At 45.7% G+C, this 22,014-nt stretch overlaps 1 protein-coding gene across 5 annotated transcripts in view; it reads left to right on the top strand.

The window, feature by feature from the left end:
* The first annotated feature begins 989 nt into the window (after positions 1 to 989).
* The window catches only part of SMC1A (structural maintenance of chromosomes 1A), a 47,377-nt gene continuing 26,352 nt past the window's right edge, over positions 990 to 22,014 (top strand). For 3 of the 5 annotated variants that reach the window (XM_047093673.1, XM_047093672.1, XM_047093671.1), the window contains exons 1-19: positions 993 to 1,173; positions 5,237 to 5,425; positions 5,536 to 5,648; positions 6,628 to 6,831; positions 6,925 to 7,163; positions 7,822 to 8,080; positions 8,163 to 8,303; positions 8,992 to 9,074; positions 9,230 to 9,437; positions 10,497 to 10,682; positions 10,775 to 10,954; positions 11,052 to 11,198; positions 11,298 to 11,435; positions 12,241 to 12,357; positions 12,464 to 12,570; positions 15,524 to 15,665; positions 17,669 to 17,814; positions 17,903 to 18,056; positions 19,108 to 19,218. In XM_047093673.1, coding sequence (XP_046949629.1) covers positions 1,065 to 1,173; positions 5,237 to 5,425; positions 5,536 to 5,648; positions 6,628 to 6,831; positions 6,925 to 7,163; positions 7,822 to 8,080; positions 8,163 to 8,303; positions 8,992 to 9,074; positions 9,230 to 9,437; positions 10,497 to 10,682; positions 10,775 to 10,954; positions 11,052 to 11,198; positions 11,298 to 11,435; positions 12,241 to 12,357; positions 12,464 to 12,570; positions 15,524 to 15,665; positions 17,669 to 17,814; positions 17,903 to 18,056; positions 19,108 to 19,218 — 2,973 coding nt within the window. In that variant the 5' untranslated portion in view covers positions 993 to 1,064. Of the gene's footprint in view, positions 1,174 to 5,236; positions 5,426 to 5,535; positions 5,649 to 6,627; positions 6,832 to 6,924; positions 7,164 to 7,821; positions 8,081 to 8,162; positions 8,304 to 8,991; positions 9,075 to 9,229; positions 9,438 to 10,496; positions 10,683 to 10,774; positions 10,955 to 11,051; positions 11,199 to 11,297; positions 11,436 to 12,240; positions 12,358 to 12,463; positions 12,571 to 15,523; positions 15,666 to 17,668; positions 17,815 to 17,902; positions 18,057 to 19,107; positions 19,219 to 22,014 lie in introns of all 5 variants that reach the window. The other 2 variants (XR_006964741.1, XR_006964742.1) reach the window with 2 other exon arrangements.

Genomic DNA, 22,014 nt, shown 5'->3' with positions numbered 1-22,014 from the left:
AGAAGGGCAACCTATTACCAATAGGAATGGAGGACAGAGAGCAAGAGAAGGGAAAGGAGGAAAGCGAGGGAGGGGGCAGAGGAGGATGAAGAGGAGGAAATGGGATGGGGATGAAGCATGAAGAGAGATAGATAAAATGGGGGGAAAGGAAGAGAATAGAGATGGAGAGCACTGGCTCAGGAACCCTGACTCCAGGGAGTTCACACAAAATACTTTTCTTAGCAAGGAGTATCAATTTTGAAGCTCCCAGGTTGGATCTGTGTTCAAGTAGCCAACAAGTGGCTCAGGTCCAAGACTATTCTTGGGCTACAGCATCAGTCTCTGAATTCTGCTTGGAAGAACAGGTGGGAGGCGGGAGACAGAGGCAGTACCTGTGGCCGTAGCTTTCCCTAGCCCATAGCCAGCCGCTCCAGAGTACCCTCCTCTCCCTTCACACTCCCTCCCCCTCCCATCCCAACCCATTCCTACCCATATTCCTAGTGGAACTTCCAACTCTACTTCACCATCAGCATGGTCTGAGCTCACCTAACACCGAATCATCCCACTGGCCCCTCCTTCCCATACAGCCCTCGCTCCTCGGGGTCCTTCCAATTCCCGACCCTGTTCTTGTTTGAGCCTTCCAGCCGGCCAGGCTAAAGCCACTGCCAAGCTCCCACCTTCCTCTTGCCCTGGAGGGCATAACCCTGCTGTGACTTCTGTCTCAGTAAGCTTGGGCTCTGGTCCTGCCTGCTTCCTCGGATCCCAAAAGCCGCAGAGTCCTGCGTAACCGCCTCCTCTGCGGTTTGGTAGGCTGTGTCAGTGGTTGGCGTTGCCACGCAACAAGAAAGGGGGGCGGGACCCAAACGTCCGTGGTAAGCTTGCGCCCTGGCAACGGATCAACAAAACTTCCACACCACGCCCCTGGTTCCGCTTGCGCCGGAAGCCGGAAATCCCGTTAGGCCTGGACTTATTCTCGCGAGGTTTGTCTTCCGCCCGGCCTGCACTGCGGTGTTTCCCGCGCGGGCTACCCCAGTTCCCGGGCGTACGGCGCGGCCTTTTGTACAGCCGCCGGCGCCGCCGCTGTCATGGGTTTCCTGAAACTGATTGAGATCGAGAACTTTAAGTCGTACAAGGGTCGGCAGATTATCGGACCGTTTCAGAGGTTCACCGCCATCATTGGACCCAATGGCTCTGGTGAGATAAACCTGGCTGCGGCCCTCCGCACGTCCCAGCCTGGACCCCCTATCCGGCAGCAGAGTAGTCCAACCCAGCCCGTGTGACCTGAAATGTCGGGAACCCTCACAGGTTCCTCTCCCTCCTGAGCGGGCTCAACTCGAACCCGCTTTGCCCGCTCGAGTGCTCTAACTCAAACCTCTTCCCCAGGTGTCACTTGCCCGCTCTCTGTGCGGCCCCCTCCCCGGAGCAAGTGGTACGGGCCGATCTGTACGTTACCCCGCCCACTGCCCCCTCCCGCCAAAAGTGGCGCGTCCGGAGCCGACTGCCAGCGGCGGGCCGTGCAGTCCTCCGCCGGACCTGCTGCTTCCGGCTACTTCCCCTTGCCTTGTTTGAGCCCTCCGGAGGGTGTGGGACCTCTGGTAGCCCTCCCTTGGCCCCCGGTCTCCAGCGGTACACTTCTGCCTCAGCCCAGCGCCCCCTCCCGCTTCGCTCTGGTATGCTCCAATTCGTCCTTTTTTTTACTCTCCTCCGGAGGCGGCAGTTTTGAATTTCTGATCCCGCGCTCGCCTCTCCAGCTGGCGTGCTTGGGGTCTCCACCCTCCACCCCCATCTCAGAGATGGGGGTGCTTCGGAATCCCTTTAATTTACCACTGAAGCCGTTAAAAGAACTCTTCCGCTCGCCAAATTTATTGAATGCTTACAGTTTTGTAAGGAGTTATTCGAGGTGCTGTGGAAACAGTGAAGAAGAGAGTAAGCCTTACTCTCGGGACTTGCATTCCAGAGGGGAAAGACAATAATAAAGAAGGAGAAAATAAGACTATTCGGCTGTGATACATGCTATGCAGGAAATTAGGTTGATGGGATACAGTGACTTGGGTGGTGTCTTTGGAAAGAGTGGTCAGTAAATACTGTATTGTGTATTTGAAAGTTGCTGAGGGAATAGATCTTAAAAGTTCTCATCACAAGAAAAAAAATCGTTTATGTGAGGTGATGGATGTTAACTAACTAAACTTATTGTGGTAATCATTTCTCGATATAGACAGCTATGGAATCATGTTGTACACCTGAAACTAACACAATGCTATATGTCAGTTATATCAACAAAACTGGGGAGGGGCAAAGAGTGGCTAGGTAACACCTCTATTTCATATCTTAACGCCTCATTTCTAAATGATACACCATGGATTCCTTCCATCTACCCCCATAGGCAGTCTGTTTGGAATCCCACTGTGTTCCTCCACCCCAGAGATGTTTTAGCTAAATCATTTCCTAGTATGAGGGGCTTTCTCTGCAGATGTAGCTCAAATTTGTGACCTTCCCTGGGGTTTTGCTTGTGTTTGGTGCTCTTTGTAGAGCAGGGTTTCTCAACAGCGGCATTGTTGACATTTCTAGCAAGATAATTCTTTGCTGTGAGGTAGGTCCTGTGCATTGTAGGATGTTTAGCAGCATCCTTGGCTTTTTCCCACTAGATGATAGCACCCCTACCCCCCAGATGTGACAACCAAAAATGTTTCCAGATATTGCCTGTGTCCCCCTGAGAGGTGGGGCAGATCACTCTCTGCCTTCTCCATCCTCGCTTGAGGACCACTGGCTTAGAGGACTAATGCTTGGGGTTTCACTCCAGTTTCTTAGGATTTTCGAGTGGTGGCCCCCGTGGAAAGAGCCAGGATGCACCTCTTGGCATTCACTCCCCTCAGCGTGGGTAGATTTGTATACCCAGCTGTTCCAAAAAGACCCCCTTGGTCTGGACCCTGTCCCCTCCCCCAATTCTTCAATGCCCACCTCCACAACCCATTCCTTGGCAGAGAAGAAGAGTGAATTGCGTTTCTTCTGTGGCACACAGTAGACACTTGGCACATGTTAATGTTTACTTTCTTCTGTCTTGTATTTATGGTATATGTTTTTGTGTTTTCATTACTGGTTTATGAGTGCCCCAAAGAAGACATTCCTTAAAACATTTGATCAGTGTTCAGCTCATAATGCATGTTATAAAAATGTTTACAATATCGAATGATTGCTCATAGGGAGGGCTTTGATTGTGAGACGTTCTAACCATCTCTGGAGAGCATGGGAGAAGCCTAAAGGTTGGAAGTGGGTGCCTAAAAGTCTGACTCCTGGTCAGCATGGTGTGCTAGTCCTGCTCTGATAAGGGAGACAGAGCTGAGTTCAGACCTGTGTTAAGATAGGAGTGCCATTTATTGAGCACCAGTGTGTGTCAGGTACTTTATTTATTGGGACCTTTTACATTTAAATTCTCAAAATGACCCAATCAGGGAGGTACCATTATCTTTGTTTCATAGGTGGAAGAGTGAGGCACAAACAGTTGTGATCACTTGCACACTAATTGATTCTCAGAGCCAGGGTCAGAAATTGTGCCTGTCATACTTCAAAGCCTTGTGCTCCTGCCACTCCCGACAGAGAACTGTGTGCTAAGCGTTATTTTAGAGGCTTTACCTATCAGTTGTGGTTTTTTAGATTTTCGAAGTGAGGGAATGGAAGGTCAGCTAAGAATTGGTGAAACTAAGAACCTGGTCTATTGGACTAGAACCCGAGCTCTTAATCACGGTGTTGTACTGCTTTGGAAGGAACTGGGCTGTTATTTTTATACCTGAGTAGAAAGGTGTGGGAAATCAGGTCTTCCGTTCAAGGTCATATAACATGCTGGGGTATAATCCTGAAGTAACATTTATAGAGATTAAAGTGTTCTCCCACCCCCCCCACCCCCAGTCTAAATTGAAAAAAAATTTTTTTCCTGAGTCTAAAATGAAGAAAGTAACAATTGTGACTCCACTATTGAAAAGATAACCACTCTTAATGTTAAAAAAATCTTAATTATTTGAATAGCTGATATATGCACACAGTATAAAATTTAAAAAATCCCAAAGGATAGACAGTAAAAAGATACCCTTCCCTGACCTGTTAACCTATTTTCCTTCTGGGAAGTGACCACTGGTTACACTGTTCACATTTTCATGTATTTTTTTTTTCTATGCCTTTGCCTCTCCCCAAGTTTTTATTATGAAAATATTCAAACCTACTTGTGTGTTTTGCTTAATCATTGGAAAGTAAGCTGTGGACTTCATGACATTTCACCTCTAGGGATTCAGCATTCGACTCCTAAAATCATCATTCTCTTGTGTCACCAGTAGACTGTGATCACACCCGGGAAAATTAATTTCCTTGTTGTCGTCAGTTATCTAGTTCATATTCAAGCTTCCCTAATTGTTCCCCAGAATGTCGTTTTGGCTTTGGCTTTGGTTTTGGTTTTGGTTTTGGTTTTAAAGGGAAACTCGAATCCAATCAAAGTTCGTGCACTGCCTTTGCTTATTTCTCAGTAATCGCTTGTGTTCTGGAGTGGTTCTCCACATGTTTCTTTTTAGACATTCACTTTTTGAAAAAATCAGGCCAGTTGTCTTGGAGAGTATCCCACATTCTGTGTTTGTCTTAAGGTTTCTTCATAGTGTCACTTACTATGTTCCTCTAACTACTATATTTCCTGTAAACTGGAAGGTAGGTCTAAAGGCTTGTTCAGATTCAGGTTAAATATTTTGGCAAGATACTTCATAGATGATGCTGTATGCGTCATATCATATCACAATAGGAATATGCCTTTTAAAAAATATAGTAAAATACACATAGCAAAATTTGTCATCTTAACGATTTTTTAAGTGTACAGTTCAGCCATGTTAAGTATCTTCACATTGTACAACTGATCTCCTGAACTTTTTCATCTTGCAAAACTGAAAGTGTACACAGGAAACAGCAACTCCCCATTATCACCTTCCCTTAGCTCTTTTTTTTTTTTAACTTTTAAACTTGGTTGAGATCAAACTATATTTTTTGTTATAGTTATATTATCTGCTTATTTCTTCTATTATGGGCATTTCCCCGTGTCGTTAATGGTTGTAGAACAATCCATTTTGTGAATATGCTGTTTCCTTAGATGGGATTCTAGTCTTTAACTGCTGTAGGTAATAGCTGCAAAGGGACTGTTTTTCTCAGCCCTTGAACCAGGGCTCCGGTGGGGGCAGAGCAGTGTTCCCTGACTTCCCCTCCTCTGCTTTGTCCCCTACTCCCTTAGGTAAGTCAAATCTCATGGATGCAATCAGCTTTGTATTGGGTGAGAAAACCAGCAACCTGCGAGTAAAGACCCTGAGGGACCTGATCCATGGAGCTCCTGTGGGCAAGCCAGCTGCCAATCGGGCCTTTGTCAGCATGGTCTACTCTGAGGAGGGTGCTGAGGACCGCACCTTTGCCCGTGTCATTGTTGGTGGGTGAGGCTGGCCAGAAGGCTCCCCTTGGGTCCCGGGAGGTGACTAGACTAGTTGACTGGGATAGGTGGATGTCTGACCTTCAGCTAACTCATGCACTGTCTTGTAGGGGGTTCTTCTGAGTACAAGATCAACAACAAAGTGGTTCAGCTACATGAGTACAGTGAGGAATTAGAGAAGTTGGGCATTCTCATCAAAGCTCGTAACTTCCTCGTCTTCCAGGTGAGCATTTTTAACAATTATTGGCTGTCTGCTCTTTGCTGATCCTTGTCCCATCCTCACTGGGCCTGCTTCATCTTGAGCTTCATCTCTCCCCTGAATTAATGTAGCAGCTTCTTCACTGGGCTTACAAGACTCCAGTCTGTCCCCTTCCAGTTCATCCCTTAGGCTAGGTTCATCTTGCAAAGACACAAATCTGTTTCTTTCCTTTTCCTCCTTAAAGCATTTCAGTGATTGCTCATTGTCTTATGATGGTGGTTCTCAAATTATAGTCTCTGGATCAGCATCAACTTGGGGACATGCTAGAAATGCACCTTCTCTGGTCCCATCCCAGATCTATAGACGTAGAGACTATGGGATGGGGCCCAGCACTGAGTGTTTTACCAAGCTCTCCAGGTTATTATGCATGCTAAATCATTGCTTTAGCATAAACTCCAAACTCCTGGCATTCAGGAAACATCATCCTTTGGTTCTTGCCCACCTTACTAGCCCCTCACCTGTCAGTATTTTTCCCTTCCAACCCTGCATTCCAGCTCAGTTAAACTGTTTATAGTTCCCCAAATTCACTTGCTTTCTTTGGCCTGCAGGCCTTTGCATATTAATTGTCCTTTACATGAAATGACCTTCTCTCTTAACTTTCTTGGTTAGTTCTTCCCCATCTTTCAAACTCAACTTAGATGTCACCTTTGGGAAGCTTTCCTGGATAGACACTATCAGTCTCCTACCCCCAAGCTTCACTTAGTGCTTTTTCTGTGTTGCTTCTGTCACTGCACATAACACATGGTGTTGTCTTTGCTTTTGTCTCTTTTGCTCTGTGTGCACCTCAAGAGGCAGGGAACGTGTCCTCAAGGCCCAGTGTGAAATGTGGCACCTAGTGCGGGGAGAGGGTCAGAGACCTTTTTCTGAATAACTGAGTAGAAATGGGTAGAAGGAACTGGGTTGGATAGGCTCTAAATGGGGAGAGTGTTTTGATCTTTACTAGGGTGCTGTGGAATCTATTGCCATGAAGAATCCCAAAGAGAGGACAGCTCTATTTGAAGAGATAAGTCGCTCTGGGGAGCTGGCCCAGGAGTATGACAAGCGAAAAAAGGAAATGGTGAAGGCTGAAGAGGACACACAGTTTAATTACCATCGCAAAAAAAACATTGCGGCTGAACGCAAGGAAGCCAAACAGGAGAAAGAAGAGGTAGGTGGCTAGGCTACCTCTGGGCTCTAAGGGGCCAGGGTCGAGCCAGTGCCTTACTGATGCACACCTGCCTCCGTGCTCCTGTTTGCGCAGGCTGACCGCTACCAGCGCCTGAAGGATGAGGTGGTGCGAGCTCAGGTGCAGCTGCAGCTCTTTAAGCTTTATCACAATGAAGTGGAGATTGAGAAGCTCAATAAGGAACTGGCCTCTAAGAACAAGGAGATCGAGAAGGACAAGAAGCGTATGGACAAGGTAGAGGATGAGCTGAAGGAGAAGAAGAAGGAGCTGGGCAAAATGATGCGGGAGCAGCAGCAGATTGAGAAGGAGATCAAGTAAGAGGCAGGCCTGGGCCTGCAACCTATGGGAAACCAAGAGGCTGTGCTGTTTCCTAGGGCTCCTCTGAGCCTAGAGTCCGGTGTTCGTCCTAGTTTGTCTTCCTCTTGACTTGCTTTGGCCAGAACCAAACACATTTCTTGACTTGCATTTTAGACAAAGCATTTGAGTACTCAGACTCTGGGTAGATGGCTACTCATGAAAGAGAGAACTTGAAAGGGGTGGGGACCTTGCCAAGTGAGAGGAAGCAATGGGAGGCCTGGCTACTAGAGTGGCTGGGAATGCCTTCCTGGAAGAGGAAAACTGGCGCTAGAAGTTTAAAGGACATGAAAAAGTTAGATCAGATGGGGGACAACTCCATGAACATAGGGCATTCTTGGGAGCTGTTACTGAGGGTCCTGGCCTGGCTAGGGCTGAGGCAGGAGTGGCAGCTTTACCTTATGGAATGGCCGGAATGCCAGGCTGAAGCCATCAGTTCCAGGGAGTAGTCAGACTGCCCCTTTTCTGAGGATCTGTGGGGCATCAGGTCCTCGTTCTTTAAGCAATTCCCTGAGGCTGGCTGGGACATCAGGCCCCCCCTTTGGGTAAAAAGCCTGGGAACCCTCTCTTCTGCCACAGTGCTAACTGATTTACCCACCACCCCCCCTCCGGCAAAAGGGAGAAGGACTCAGAGCTGAACCAGAAGCGGCCTCAGTACATCAAAGCCAAGGAGAATACCTCCCACAAAATCAAGAAGCTGGAAGCAGCCAAGAAGTCCCTACAGAATGCTCAGAAGCATTACAAGAAGCGTAAAGGTGACATGGATGAGCTGGAAAAGGAGATGCTGTCAGTAGAGAAAGCCCGGCAGGAGTTTGAGGAACGGATGGAAGAGGAGAGTCAGAGTCAGGGCAGAGACTTAACCTTGGAGGAGAATCAGGTAAGCTCTGGGAGGTTGGGGGTGGGGTGGGGGATTGCTGTGCTTCTACAGAGACTGATTTGGTTACCTGTTCCTAATACAGGTGAAGAAATACCACCGGTTGAAAGAAGAAGCCAGCAAGAGAGCGGCTACGTTGGCTCAGGAGCTGGAGAAGTTCAATCGAGATCAGAAAGCCGACCAGGACCGGCTGGATCTGGAAGAGCGGAAGAAAGTAGAGACAGAGGTGGGCATGTGTTACAAGATTAGGGATGATGGTCCAGAGAAAAAAGAAGTGATGAAAGTCTTTTTTTTTTTTTCTTTTTAATGTTTATTTTTGAGAGGGAGAGAGCATGAGCAGGGGAGGGGGCACAGAGAGAGGGGAGCAGAGGATCCAAAGCAGGCTCTGTGTTGACAGCAGAGAACCTGATGCGGGGCTCAAACCCACGAACCGCAAGATCATGACCTGAGCCGAAGTCAGACACTTAACTGACTGAGTTACCCAGGTGCCCCTTAACAGTAATGACAATAGCTAACAACTAGTAAGCATTTACTGTTTGCTAGGTACTATATTTTACATGTATTTACTCATTTAATTCCTCATTTTCCAAATGAGGAAACTATAGTGCAGAGGTGAAGTAATTTGCCTAAGGTCACATCATTATGAAGTGGCAGAACCAGGACATGTTCTACCCAGGCTAGGTAGAACGTCATGAGAAGGTCTCAGGGCTCTGGGAGGGGCATCAATTAGCAGAGCCACACTGAACACTGTTGTGTGTCTGCTTTTTAGTAGGTCTCCCCCATTAGTGACAGACTGTCCTGGACTGTTGGGCTTTTTGATCAGTGGGCACATAGCAGGTATAAGCCAGGGCCCCATGGTCTTAGAGTGAGCTTGCTCAGCCCCTGGTGATGGTGTATATTTGTCTTTCTTCCAGGCCAAGATCAAGCAAAAGCTGCGGGAGATTGAAGAGAATCAGAAACGGATTGAGAAACTAGAGGAATACATTACCACTAGCAAGTATGTGGCTCTGCAGCCTTTCCTCTTATTTCCAGGGCTGTTGTTGTGAACCCTATCTGTCCTGCCCCTCCTCAGGCAGGATCCCCAGAGTCCCTTTCAGCCAGGTATATTTTCTCACTAGCCAGGGTAACCCCTTGTGATCCCTCACTTTGTAGGCAGTCCCTAGAGGAGCAGAAGAAGTTAGAGGGGGAGCTGACAGAGGAGGTGGAGATGGCCAAACGGCGTATTGATGAGATCAATAAGGAGCTGAACCAGGTGATGGAGCAGCTAGGTGATGCCCGTATTGACCGCCAGGAGAGCAGCCGCCAACAGCGAAAGGCAGAGATTATGGAAAGCATCAAGCGCTTGTACCCTGGCTCTGTGGTAAGAATGGAAAGGGAACTCCTTTCCTGAGCACCTACTCTCCCACTGGCTGTCAGCAGCCCTGTGAAGACAAGATTGCTGATCCCTTTTTTACAGCTGGGGGAACAGGCTCAGAGAGATGAAATGACTTACCCAAAACAGCACAGCTTATAAGAATTGTAATCCAAACCCAACTTATGTCTGACTTGGAACCTCCTGTTCTTTCTATCACACCAGTTGCAACTTCTTGAAGGTTTTGTCTTGCTGCTTCCACTCCTCTGTGGGATGCTGGGAAACTGGAGAGGCCTTTGGAAGTGGGAGGAGCCACAGGATATGATTTAGTCTCATAGGAAGTAACTCTGCAGGCTTTGATATGAGCTCACATGGCCTGTACCAAGTGTTTCGTTTGCTTGTAGGGATATCCTAGGCTTTATCAGAGCTCTTGGCCTCATAAACCAAATCTTGAGTTCCCTGAGTATTCTCTCTCTGTTGCTATCCATCCCTGGGTTCAACTTAATTTGGTCCCATAGATATTTCCTGATCTGTCCTCTAGACACTTCTGGGGGAGTTTATAAGGATCTCTATTGCTATAATTCCTTCCCTGGGTTTAACTTAATTTGGTTCCATAGATATTTCCTGATCTGTCCTCTAGACACTCCTGGGGAGTTTATAAGGATGATTTAGGCTCATTTCCTGCCCTTGAAGATCTTACCCATTATCTGATAGTTCTTAGGGAACCATGATTAGCTTAGGGGGCATGGGGGACATGAACTAGAAAAAGATTTATTTTGCTGGGTGCTTGTGAGAATTTGAGGTAATGTATGTAAGGGGTATCTGACATAGTGCCTGGGGCAGTAGTGGTCTGTGAAATGATAAAACTGAGGTTTAGAAAGATGATTTTGGATTCAGGCATGACTGGAGTGATTGTTGCTTTGGGGACAGAGTAGGCTTTTCCTCCATAGCATGGAAGCTACGTTCCTCATGCAGGTTTTGGTCTGCCACTTCTGAACTGGGAATTGGGGTTCCTGAGTCAGTCCCCAAAAGCCTCATGCTTCAGTTTTCTCTTCTGACTTTCCTCAGTATGGACGCCTCATTGACCTCTGTCAGCCCACACAAAAGAAGTACCAGATTGCCGTGACCAAGGTTTTGGGCAAGAACATGGATGCCATTATCGTGGACTCTGAGAAGACAGGCCGGGACTGTATTCAGTATATCAAGGAACAGCGTGGGGAGCCTGAGACCTTCTTGCCTCTTGACTACTTGGAGGTGAGGCTGGTGGGGATGGGGTCAGGGCAGTGTGAGAGGGCCCCTTCTCCTAGCCCTCCATGTTCTCCCACTTACTGAGCTTCTTCCCATAGGTGAAACCTACAGATGAGAAGCTCCGGGAACTGAAGGGGGCCAAGCTGGTGATTGACGTAATTCGCTATGAGCCACCCCACATCAAAAAGGCCCTGCAATATGCTTGTGGCAACGCCCTTGTGTGTGACAATGTGGAGGATGCCCGCCGCATTGCCTTTGGCGGCCACCAGCGTCACAAGGTATGGATTCCCTTGTGCACATTGGAGCTGGACAGGCTTAGTATTGGAGACTCTTCATCTTCTCTCCCTCCTTCTCTCTTTTCCCTACTGTGTGTAGACGGTGGCACTGGATGGGACCCTGTTCCAGAAGTCAGGGGTGATCTCTGGTGGAGCCAGTGACTTGAAAGCCAAGGCTCGGCGCTGGGATGAGAAAGCGGTAGATAAGTTGAAAGAGAAGAAGGAGCGGTTGACAGAGGAACTGAAAGTAAGTCATGGGCATTACTGTCCCCAGGGTTTGGAGTCCTAAGCCCAGGCTGGCCACTCCTGTTCTTATCACCTAGCTGTTCTGTCATGTCCACTTCAGGAGCAGATGAAGGCAAAGCGGAAAGAGGCAGAGCTACGTCAGGTGCAGTCTCAGGCCCATGGACTACAGATGCGGCTCAAGTACTCGCAGAGTGACCTGGAACAGACTAAGACAAGACATCTAGCCCTGAATCTGCAGGTGGGGCTTAGTCTTCAGCCCTGTCCTCCAAAGGCCACCCTCACATTCCTGGTCAGAGTTTCTCTGGGAGTGGAAATGTATCCCATTTCCCTCTCTCCTCCCAGCCTGCTTCAGGGAACCAAGCATAGCAGCCCGGGCTTCAGATCTCGACTTTATGGTGGGAGGCAGCTTACTTAATGTGTCATCATCAGTTTTTCATCTATTTGTAAAATGGGAGTCAGAATACCACCTGCTTTATAGCCTTCTTGCAAAGATTGAATGATTACATGCCTGTAAAGTACTTAGACTGATTCCTTGCGCCCGGTAAGTGCTCAGTAAATGTTAGATGCTATTATTAGCATTATTCGTTCAACAAATATCTGAGCTGCTTCTGAAAGTGAATTGAAAGTGAACGCTGGCATTTCAGTCCCTCTCAGTGGGGGTGCTCTTCTAGGTATATTAATGTGTTTGATCATAGGGTGCTTCCCAAGACCACCTGGAGGCATTATTTAAAGTGTAGTATAAATATCCCTTTACTTTCTTCTAAAATCAAAAAGTCTGAATTCCGAGGGTTATAGATAAGGAAATGTGGACCTGTAACTGATGATGTTTACCATGTGGATTAAAGCTAGCCAAATAGAGCCCGAGGAGGAAGCTGTGTGATGGTTCAAGTGGGAGATGATGGAACCTTGACTGGGGAATTGTGAGCCATGTTCTCTCAGCATGTGGAGAGCTAGCCCTTCTTTTGCAGGGGCCGGTGAGCTCAGGGTGGCTCCGTTCCTCCAAAGAGCCTGGTCTCTTTTTCCCTCAACCCTGTTTCCTGCAGGAAAAGTCCAAGCTGGAGAGTGAGCTAGCCAACTTTGGGCCTCGCATTAATGATATCAAGAGGATCATCCAGAGCCGAGAGAGGGAAATGAAAGACTTGAAGGAGAAGATGAACCAGGTTGGTAAGGGATGAACCATGCCAGTGTGTGCAGTGGGGTGGGACTGGGACTGGCAGCAGCACTCTGATCCAGAGGGCCTTTGCTGTCCCTTGCTTCTCCCCTCAGGTGGAGGATGAGGTGTTTGAAGAGTTTTGTCGGGAGATTGGTGTGCGCAACATCCGAGAGTTTGAGGAAGAGAAGGTGAAGCGGCAGAACGAAATTGCCAAGAAGCGGTAAGTGGAAGTGTGGGGTACAAGAGGACACACTGGGGTGCCCTTGAGCCCCCAGCCTGATATCCTGGGAAGTCACATGCCATCATAAGACAAGGAGCAGCTCTTAGAACGATGGGTGTAGTAGGTCGGCTTTAAAGAACAGGAACATCAGGGAGGCAGTGTGGCATGGTCTCATGCTTAAGAGTGCCAGCTTTAAATGTGATTTACCTGGGTTAGAATCCTAGCTCCATAACTCATTATCTTGGGCAGTGACTTGACCTCTCCGAAGCCCAGTTTCCTTATCTGTAAAGTGGGATAATAAGGATGCCTGTCTCATGGCATTTAGGCAGATCAAATGAACTCGTCCTTGTAAAGTATTTAGGATAATACTTAGCACCTACCAAGAGTAGTAAATGCTAGCTTTTATTATTGTCATTATCCTGATGGGCATTGCAGAGGGGTGGGGATGGAATGAAGTTGGAAGAATAGTAAGAACAACACAACAGTTCCTCTTCTCTTCCCCCTCTTTACTATATTTGTTAATTTAATAGACTTTTCTTGAGTCCCTATGTTGTACAAAGTTGTCCTGTGCTAGGTATTGGTGGGGAGATTGGGGTGACACAGACGAACGTGACAATCTTTAAAAGAGGTCGCCCCCTGGACCCTGGGTCTCAGTCTGCAGTTTATGTAGCTCATGGCCCATATAGTAAATATTCATTGCTCTTCTACCCATAAGCCAGGCTCAAGGGATATAGAATTGAATCAGAGACTGTCCTTGTCCTCAGGGGGTTGTGGAAGTGGGGGAGACAAACAAGTAGATCAACAATTTCAAAATAGTGTCATTGATGCTGTACTTGAGGTACATAGAAAATACAGAGGAAATGTTCAAAGAACTGCAAATCAAGAAGAAAGATAAAAACGAGAGACCCAATAGAGAAATGGACAGAGGGTGTAGTTAGCATTTCATGGAAAAAGAAGCACAAATGGCTGATAACTACAGATTGATGTTCAGTCTTGTTTCTAATCAGAGAAATGCAAATTAAAACAGTCTTAGCAGTATTTGGTGAAAATAAGTCTGCATAAGCTCTATGACTTAGCAAAGCCACTTCTGGATATATAGCTCAGAGAGAGTGTTGCCACAGGGCAACAAAGAGACACATTTGGGGTTGTGTCTTGGCATAATTTATAGTAGTTGGACATTGGTGGCCACGTAAATGGCCATCACTTGGAGGAAAATATAAGTCGAATGTGATGAATATATAGACTATGCAATACTGTGTAGCAGTTCAAAGCAAGAACTAGATTTACAGGCTGTAACATAGATACGTTTATAATTGTATTTGTGTACATTTAAAAACAAGTATATTTTATAAGGGTGTGTATTCTTAAGGCTATATACGTATGTATGTATGTATGTATGTATGTATGTCACTTTGGAGTGTGTGCTCACTGTAGGGAGAGTAACGGGAATGGAAATCAGGTATTGAGCCAAAGGAGACCATGGTCTTGCACAGACAGTGAACATAAGCATGTTACGAACTGTGGGATATAATTAACTGCACCAAAAAGGGAGGAAACCCAGAAACATGTAATAAAAGCGGAGAACCTGCTCACAACTGTCAGGAAAGCTTTTCCAGAACAAGAAGCGATGAACTGGATGCCTGTAGAGTGAGTAGGATTTGGCCAGCTGGGCAGCAGACAGAAGGGAGTTCCAGGCAGTGAGAACAGCATGCTTGGAGGTGTGAGAGAGTATGCCTTGTACTGGAAACTAAGTAGTTTTGAATGTCTGGAGCATAAAAATGGGGTCAGGAGGAAGGCGGGGGTGGTGGACAGGTCAGCAGGGGCCAGATTGCAGAGGGCTTTATGAGTCATGCTTGGGATATTGGACTTAAAATTGCATAGCTCAAAATTATAGAGTTAATTACATTCCATTTGGATTATAGTGACTAATAGGGTTAAGCTGCTAGCATGACATCTGGCAGCATCTGTCACACCATATTGCGGGGGTGGGGAGGCAGTTGGAAATTAGCCCTGTCTGGCCTGCTAGTATCTGGATGCTGGTTACATACTCTTTGAGTTTCTGAAGAGATGGGGAGCAGGGCAATAGCAGAAATCTAGTATTTTCTCTATGTTTTGTTTTTACTACCTGAGCTCTGCTCCTTGAAGGTTCTGGGATGGGGGAGGGTGGGTGGGCTCATTGGAAAGAGTCAAAGCCCATGAGCAAGTATAAGCTGAATGCAACCAGGATACTGTCAATAATGATGGTAACTAAAATTTATTAAGTATTTAACTGTGTGTCTGGTATGCTTCTAAGGACTGGATGCATATTAACTTGTTAAAAAATTCTCCCAATAACTATGAGGTAAGCACTACTGTTATTTCCATCTTATAGATGAGGAAACAGAAGCATAGAATGTATAACTACCTTGGCCAAGATTACACTACTAGTGAATGGCAGAGTTTGGATGCCAGACCTCTTATTCTGCCACATTACATTGCGATGGTGCCATAGGAGAAACAGCCTGGGTTTGGTGTTAGACCTGGATTCCTGTGTGGCCTTGGGCAAGGTCTTTTACCTCTTGGCCCATGTTCCCTCATTTGTAAAATTAGGATAATCATGCTTACTTGTGGAGCTATTAATTAGAGGATTAGAGGTAATTTTGTAAAGTACACAGAAACTTAATAAGTAGGAATTATCATGGCTGGTGGGTTCAGGTGGACCTTTTTGTGCCTCCTAGGAACTTGGGAAGGTTCTGGAGTCTTCCAATGTATAAAGGGGGAGTAGTGGAGTTTGGCCTGATCTCCCCTGCCTTGTGCCATATCCACAAGGCAAGGCTGAGGAACTTAGTTCTCCAGCGTCAGTTGGAGTTGGAATAGTTTTATGTGGATATGGAGGGATGAGCTGAGTGGTGACTGAAATCTGGTAGTACCTGAGTCCCTGCATCCTGGGTCTAGTTCTCTTTTTTCCCCACAGTTTGGAGTTTGAGAATCAGAAGACTCGCTTGGGCATCCAGTTGGATTTTGAAAAGAACCAACTGAAAGAGGACCAGGATAAAGTGCACATGTGGGAGCAGACAGTGAAAAAGGATGAAAATGAGATAGAAAAGCTCAAGAAGGTAAGGAAGGAGAGCATGAAAAGACATACTAAAAACTGGGAGGAAAAATTGGAAGAGATATGATAGAAGGATAATATCCATTATTTATAAAGCCCTGTTGAAATAAGAAAACACCAAGACCTAAATAGGAAAAATGAAATGAGTAAGAGGCACAAACAGTTTAAGAAGGTTCAAATAGCCCATAAACACATACACATAATTTAGCCTTATTAGAAATCAAAGAAATGCAAATTAAAGCAACAATCAGAGGTAATTTGTTTCCTATCACATCCAAGATTAAAAAAAATGATTAACACTGGCCACGGTGCCCAAGACCAGCATTCTTTTATGCCATATGGCACCATCCATCAAGATTCTTCAGAATGTATTTATCCCCTCTTACTCAGTAATACCTGAGGAAATCCAGAATGCTGGCACAGCTTTGTGCACGGAGGTTGATGTTTATTACAAACATTTATAGTTCTATATTGGAAATTCTCCAATGTCCTCTGGGAATTAGGAGTTTAGCAAATTATGCTACATTCATATATGTGTGTAGTTAAATGGTCTTCAAATTTTAGTAATATACAGAACCTGTTTAAAGACCTAAGATCTTTAGCGTTGGCTTAAAAAAAATCCTTACTGTTAAATATATACAAACATCCATACTTAGAGCACTTAACCAGAAAGCCAGGATAAACTTACAAATTAATTCTTATAATTAACCACATTAATTCAGTGCAACAGATGATGGTGTTTTGCTGAAACTGAGTCCCTTTTCACAGTGCGCCTGTGCTGCTGACTGCCACGGCTCAGTTTGAGTCAAGCATGCCTGTGTCACTGGGTATTGTCTAACAACTCCCTTTTCCCACATTCCTTCTCTTTAAATTCCTGTCAAACCTTTGTTCTTCTCACAGCGTCCCGTCCTGAGGTGATTTGATCCTCTTCACTTGGTTTAAACCATTTGACTTTTATGTCTGCCTGTGTTTGTTGGTGGTAGTGGTGGTGGTGGTGTGTGTGTGTGTGTGTTTTCATTAAACCCAGATAATTAAAGTAGTTCTCTTTGGTGTCACCAGAATCTTAAATGCAAATGAAGATCAGGCAGGCGTACATGGACATCTAGATGATCCAGAGTCATGTTTCTATGACTTTTTATTTTGAAATCATTTGAAAATGAGTATTACAAAGAACTCCCCCCTACCTGTCACCAAGATTCATCAGTCACTGACATGCCATATTTGCTTCTGCATTGTCTGTGTATGCATATTGTTTTTATGAGCCATTTGGGAGGAAGTTGCAGATATGTCTCCTTTATGTGACTTTAAGATCAAAATGAAAACCAAACATTCTCCCCTTAAGAAATCTGATCTATTAAGTAAGACTCCGATCCCCTTGACTGACCATGCTCAATGCCACTCCCTTTCCTCTTCCTGGGGCTAATCCCATGTAGTGTGTATTCTTCCAGAGCTTGTAGGCATTTACTTAAATACTTGTATATTCATATAGGTACACTCATAGAAAATACACAGTATTGTTTGTGTGGGTTTTTAAAAAATTGATGTTATATTGCTCATGATGGCAATTTTGATGTGGAAAAGATGCTTAAATATAATACTAAGTCAGAATATAGAGTTTTAATTCTAATCTAGTCTCAAGTCTGTAGGGCTATCTAGAAGTGATATGAGGAGGAAACAGACTAAGATGTTAATTGGTTATCTGTGGCTGGTGGGATTACGAGTGACTTTTTCTCCACCTACTTGATACTGTTTCAGTACTTTGAACTTTTCTACATCAAGCAACTTGTATTATGGGGTATGTAGGGGAGGGCAACCAAACTTGAAAAAAGATAAAAAGAAGCCCAGAGGGTGATGGTGGTATGTGAAAGTAGAGCTTATTGAAGAGAGGTTCTGACACACCCAGAGGCTCCTTCTGCCTGGTGGAAAGGGTGGGGGCAAGGGGAGAAGATCCCAAGGTGAGATGAGGAAAACCTTCACTTCTTGTCCTGTTCCCCCTGCTGGGACCAGGAGGAGCAAAGACACATGAAGATCATAGATGAGACCATGGCCCAGCTACAAGACCTGAAGAATCAGCACCTGGCCAAGAAGTCGGAGGTGAATGATAAGAATCATGAGATGGAGGAGATTCGTAAGAAACTGGGGGGCGCCAACAAGTGAGTGGGTTCAGGCCTGGGGTGGGGGAACTAGGTAGAGCAGGCAGCCTGCTGGATTTGGATCTCACCTCTCCCTGGACCTTCTTAGGGAAATGACCCACTTACAGAAGGAGGTAACAGCCATTGAGACCAAGCTTGAACAGAAACGCAGTGACCGCCACAACCTGCTACAGGCCTGCAAGATGCAGGACATCAAGTTGCCACTGTCTAAAGGCACTATGGACGACATTAGTCAGGAAGAGGTGTGTGTCATGGCTGGTGGTGGGAGTGGGCAATGAACAACATTGACCAGAGATGGGAGGTGAGAGTGACCAGGGAGAGAGAGAAAAGGATGGTGGGTGGAGGTGGTGGGGAACATAAGGAAGGATGAAGGGGAGATGAGGCAGGGTGAGGCTGTGAAGGCAGGTGAAGTGAAAGGCAATAGCCTTGGTGTGAGAGGGAAGTTGAATTGAGGGGTAGTGTTGTCAGTGGGTGGTGAGGGAGTGAGGCCAGGAGAAGATGAAATCATTCTGTATGTAACCTTAGGGACTTGAGGAAAAAGTTAGCTCCCGCAGGTGATGACTATTGGGAAGAGTGCATGTTGAGGGACATTAGCCAAGAGCAAAGAAAGACAGAAGCTGAGGGACCTGAGAAATGATGGCCTAGCTGCAGTGAAAGAGGTTGGCCAGGAGAGGGTTGGGTAAGGGACATCAGGAATGCAGAGGTGACAAAGCTTAGTCATAGGAAAGGGAGGGACACTAGCCAGTAGAGGAGCCAAGGCATTTTATGTCCTGGAATTGACAATTGGTAGCAAGGGGTGGGAACATTAACTGAGAGGAGGTTTGCATATATCTGTCTTAGACCTGGGCGCGGATCTCAGGCCCACATCTCTTTCCCTCCCTCCTCCCAAATGGCATTTCAATTTAATTCAGCAAAATATTTTGAACACCAGAAATGTGCCAGGCACCATGGTAACGGGTGACATAATTACTCCTAATCCAAAACAATCCTGCCAGGCAGGCGTTGTCCCGTGTTACAGTTGAGGGTTTGTGTGTTTAAATCAGGATTCAGGTGTCAGGATCTGACAGCATGACTTGCCTAGGATCCCACCGTTAGTGGTAGAGCCCAAATTTGAACTCAGGTCTCTGTGCCTTCAGAGCTGCTGTCCTTCTGCCACAGGTGCTCTCTAGCAAGGTGCTTCTCAAAGACTTTGAAGGCTGCATAGGAGCGCCCCCCCCCCCCCCCCCCGCACCCTCTAAAGGAGCATTCTCATGGCCAGTGTGCTCCATTGGACTCTCCCTCTCACCATTGCAGGGTAGCTCCCAGGGGGAGGATTCAGTGAGTGGTTCTCAGCGAACTTCCAGTATCTATGCACGAGAGGCCCTCATCGAGATTGACTACGGTGACCTGTGTGAGGATCTGAAGGTGAGGATCAGCCACAGGGGTGGGGACATCTTCCTAGCTGTTCAAAGGGAAGAGAGTCAGCCTACCTGGGGGCCCCATGGAGACCATGGCTGGAAAGAGGGGTAAGCTGGCAAAGGAGGGAGAGAGTCGTGACTTAGGGTCTCCCCCAGCTATGCACATACAGACACAGGCACATCTTCCACCACCACCCCAGTTGTCCCCATCCCTGCCTGCTGCCAGTATTCCCCTTCCACGCATATACACGTCTCAGCCCAGATGCACACACAGAGAACGTGCTCCTTTACAGTGAACAGATGGCCCTTGGGTGTTCCTCAGTACTGTGTCCCAGGCACTCTTCCTTCTCACTTGGCATTCTCTCATCCTGGGTATCTCTTTTACTCCCCTGGCTTCAGCTGCCATGTATGCTATGCTCCACAGGTACCTCAAATCCCAGCCTTTCTCCCCAAGTCTTCCCCTTCTCAGTGCCAGCCACAGGTTTAAACCAGAAATCTGAGCCTCATTCTTGACTGCCTCTCTCATTTTGCATACTCATTGAATTACCAAGCCCTATCCATTCTACCTCCTTAGATATCTAGTGAATTCTACTTTTTTCTGTTTCTGTGGTCTTTCTAGTACAGGCCATTTCACCTCTCACGTGGACTACTGTAGGAGCCTCCTAAACAGGGCCTGATGCTTTCCAATCCATCATCATAGCCAGGGGTACTTGATTTTTTAAAGAAACCTTTACTGCGGAAAACTTCAAATATACACAGAAGTAGAGAGAAGAATATAATGAACCCCAGGTACCCATCACCCAGCTTCAGCAATTAGCAACATGTGGTCAGTCTTGTTTTTTATACCCTTCCCTCCCCATTGGCATATTTTAAATAAAATTCCAGATAATATTCATAATTACCTCAGTATACATCTCTAGAAAGAAGGACATTTTAAAAGACGTACTATAGTATCCTACCAAAAAAATTTTAAGACTAGCTGCAATGTCATCTAATATTCAGTAAATCTTTAGATTTGCACAAATATCCCATAAATACCTTTTTTAAAAACAGTTTGTTTTTAAGTTTATTTTATCTTGAGAGAGAGTGCACATGCGCACACACAAGCAGGGGAGAGGCAGAGAGAGAATCCTCAGTTGGCTGCACACTGTTAGCGCAGAGCCCGATGCAGGGCTTGAAGTCAGGAACTGAGATCAGGACCTGAGCTGAGATCAAGAGTCTGATGCTTAGCCAACTAAGCCACTCAGGTGCCCCACAGTTTGTGTATTTAAATCAGGATTCAAGTGAGGTTCATAATGTTAAAAGTGGTCTCTTCTAGTCTGTAACATTTTCTTATCCCTTTTTATTTTTTTCTACCTGTATATGGAAGAAACTAGGTTATTGGCCCTGTACAATTTTCTACATTCCAAATTTGGCTGATTATGTCCTATAATGTTATTTAACGTGTCCTCCCATCCCCTGTACTTCCTGTAAACTGGTACTTAAATCTGGGGTTTGATTGGATTCAGTTCATTTTTTATTTTGGGCAGGAATATATCATAGGTGGTGCTGTCTGCTTGTGAACTTTCTTTTGCATCACATCAGTTGACATTGAATGTCATTTCTATCTTTGTAATAAGTTTGAGCAGGAGTCAACATTACCTGTGAATATTCTTGTCAGCAACTCAAATAAGGATCTGATCAAGCCTTATATCCACCAATTATATGAAACACCGGTGCCAGAGCAACATGTTAAATAAAAACACAGGGATGCAGTTAGCTAAATCCAGGCTGTGGGAAACTCTATAGACCTGGTGTCTTCCATAGAGAAATGAGAAGAAAAAGGGAAAATTTTTATTGGCTATAAGAGACAAATCAACCAGTTGGGACATGTGGCACTCCCTTAAATCCATTACGAAGAGAGGAAGGGGAATTTATAGACGAGACATAAGAGACAAATCAGCCAGTTGCAGTGTGTGTACCTTATTTGAAACCTGCTTTGAAAACCCTGTAAAAAAAATTTTTTTTTTAATAAAACAATCAGGACAATTTGAACACTGACCAGATAATTTATGATGTTCAGAAATTGCTATTAATATTTTTAGGTGAGATGATAGTATTGTGGCTTTTTAAAATGTCCTTATCTTTTATAGCAGTGGTTCTCAATGGTGCATGGATTTTGCCTCCCAGGGGACATTTGGTAATGTCTGGAGATACTTGTGACACCCACTTGTCATAATTGGTTGTTGACAGTATTGAGTAGGTAGCTACAAGGGATGCTGCTAAACATCTTAACAGTGCACAAAGGACAGCCCTTACAACAGTGAATCATCTGGTCCAAAGTGTCAGTAGTGCTGAGATTCAGAACCATTTTAGAGACACATACTGCAGTATTTATGGATGAAATGGCATGCTTGAGATTTGCTTTAAAATAACTGACGGACACTTGGGTGGCTCACCTGGCTCACCTTGGTTGAGCGTCTGACTTCGGCTCAGGTCACAATCTCGCTGTCCGTGAGTTCAGGCCCCGCATCGGGCTCTGTGCTGACAGCTCGGAGCGTGGAGCCTGTTTCAGATTCTGTGTCTCCCTCTCTCTTTGCCCTTTCCCCACTCATGCTCTGTCTCTCTCTCTGTCAAAAATAAACATTAAAAAAAATTAAAAATAATTGAAGATAGAAAGGAATTGAGTATAGGTGGCAGAATACTGGCCCTGAGTTGATAATTATAGCTGGATAATAGGTACACGGGGGTGCTTTGTATTATCCTCTGCATTTTTGTGTATGTTGAAAATTTACATAATATAAAGAGAAAAATAATTGGAGGG

The sequence above is a fragment of the Lynx rufus genome, unplaced genomic scaffold (assembly GCF_022079265.1).
Source record: "Lynx rufus isolate CCGP_SWC_20201006 ecotype Redwood Valley unplaced genomic scaffold, mLynRuf1.p SCAF_35, whole genome shotgun sequence".
NCBI lineage: Eukaryota > Metazoa > Chordata > Mammalia > Carnivora > Felidae > Lynx > Lynx rufus.
This window is presented reverse-complemented; position numbering and strand designations above follow the sequence as displayed.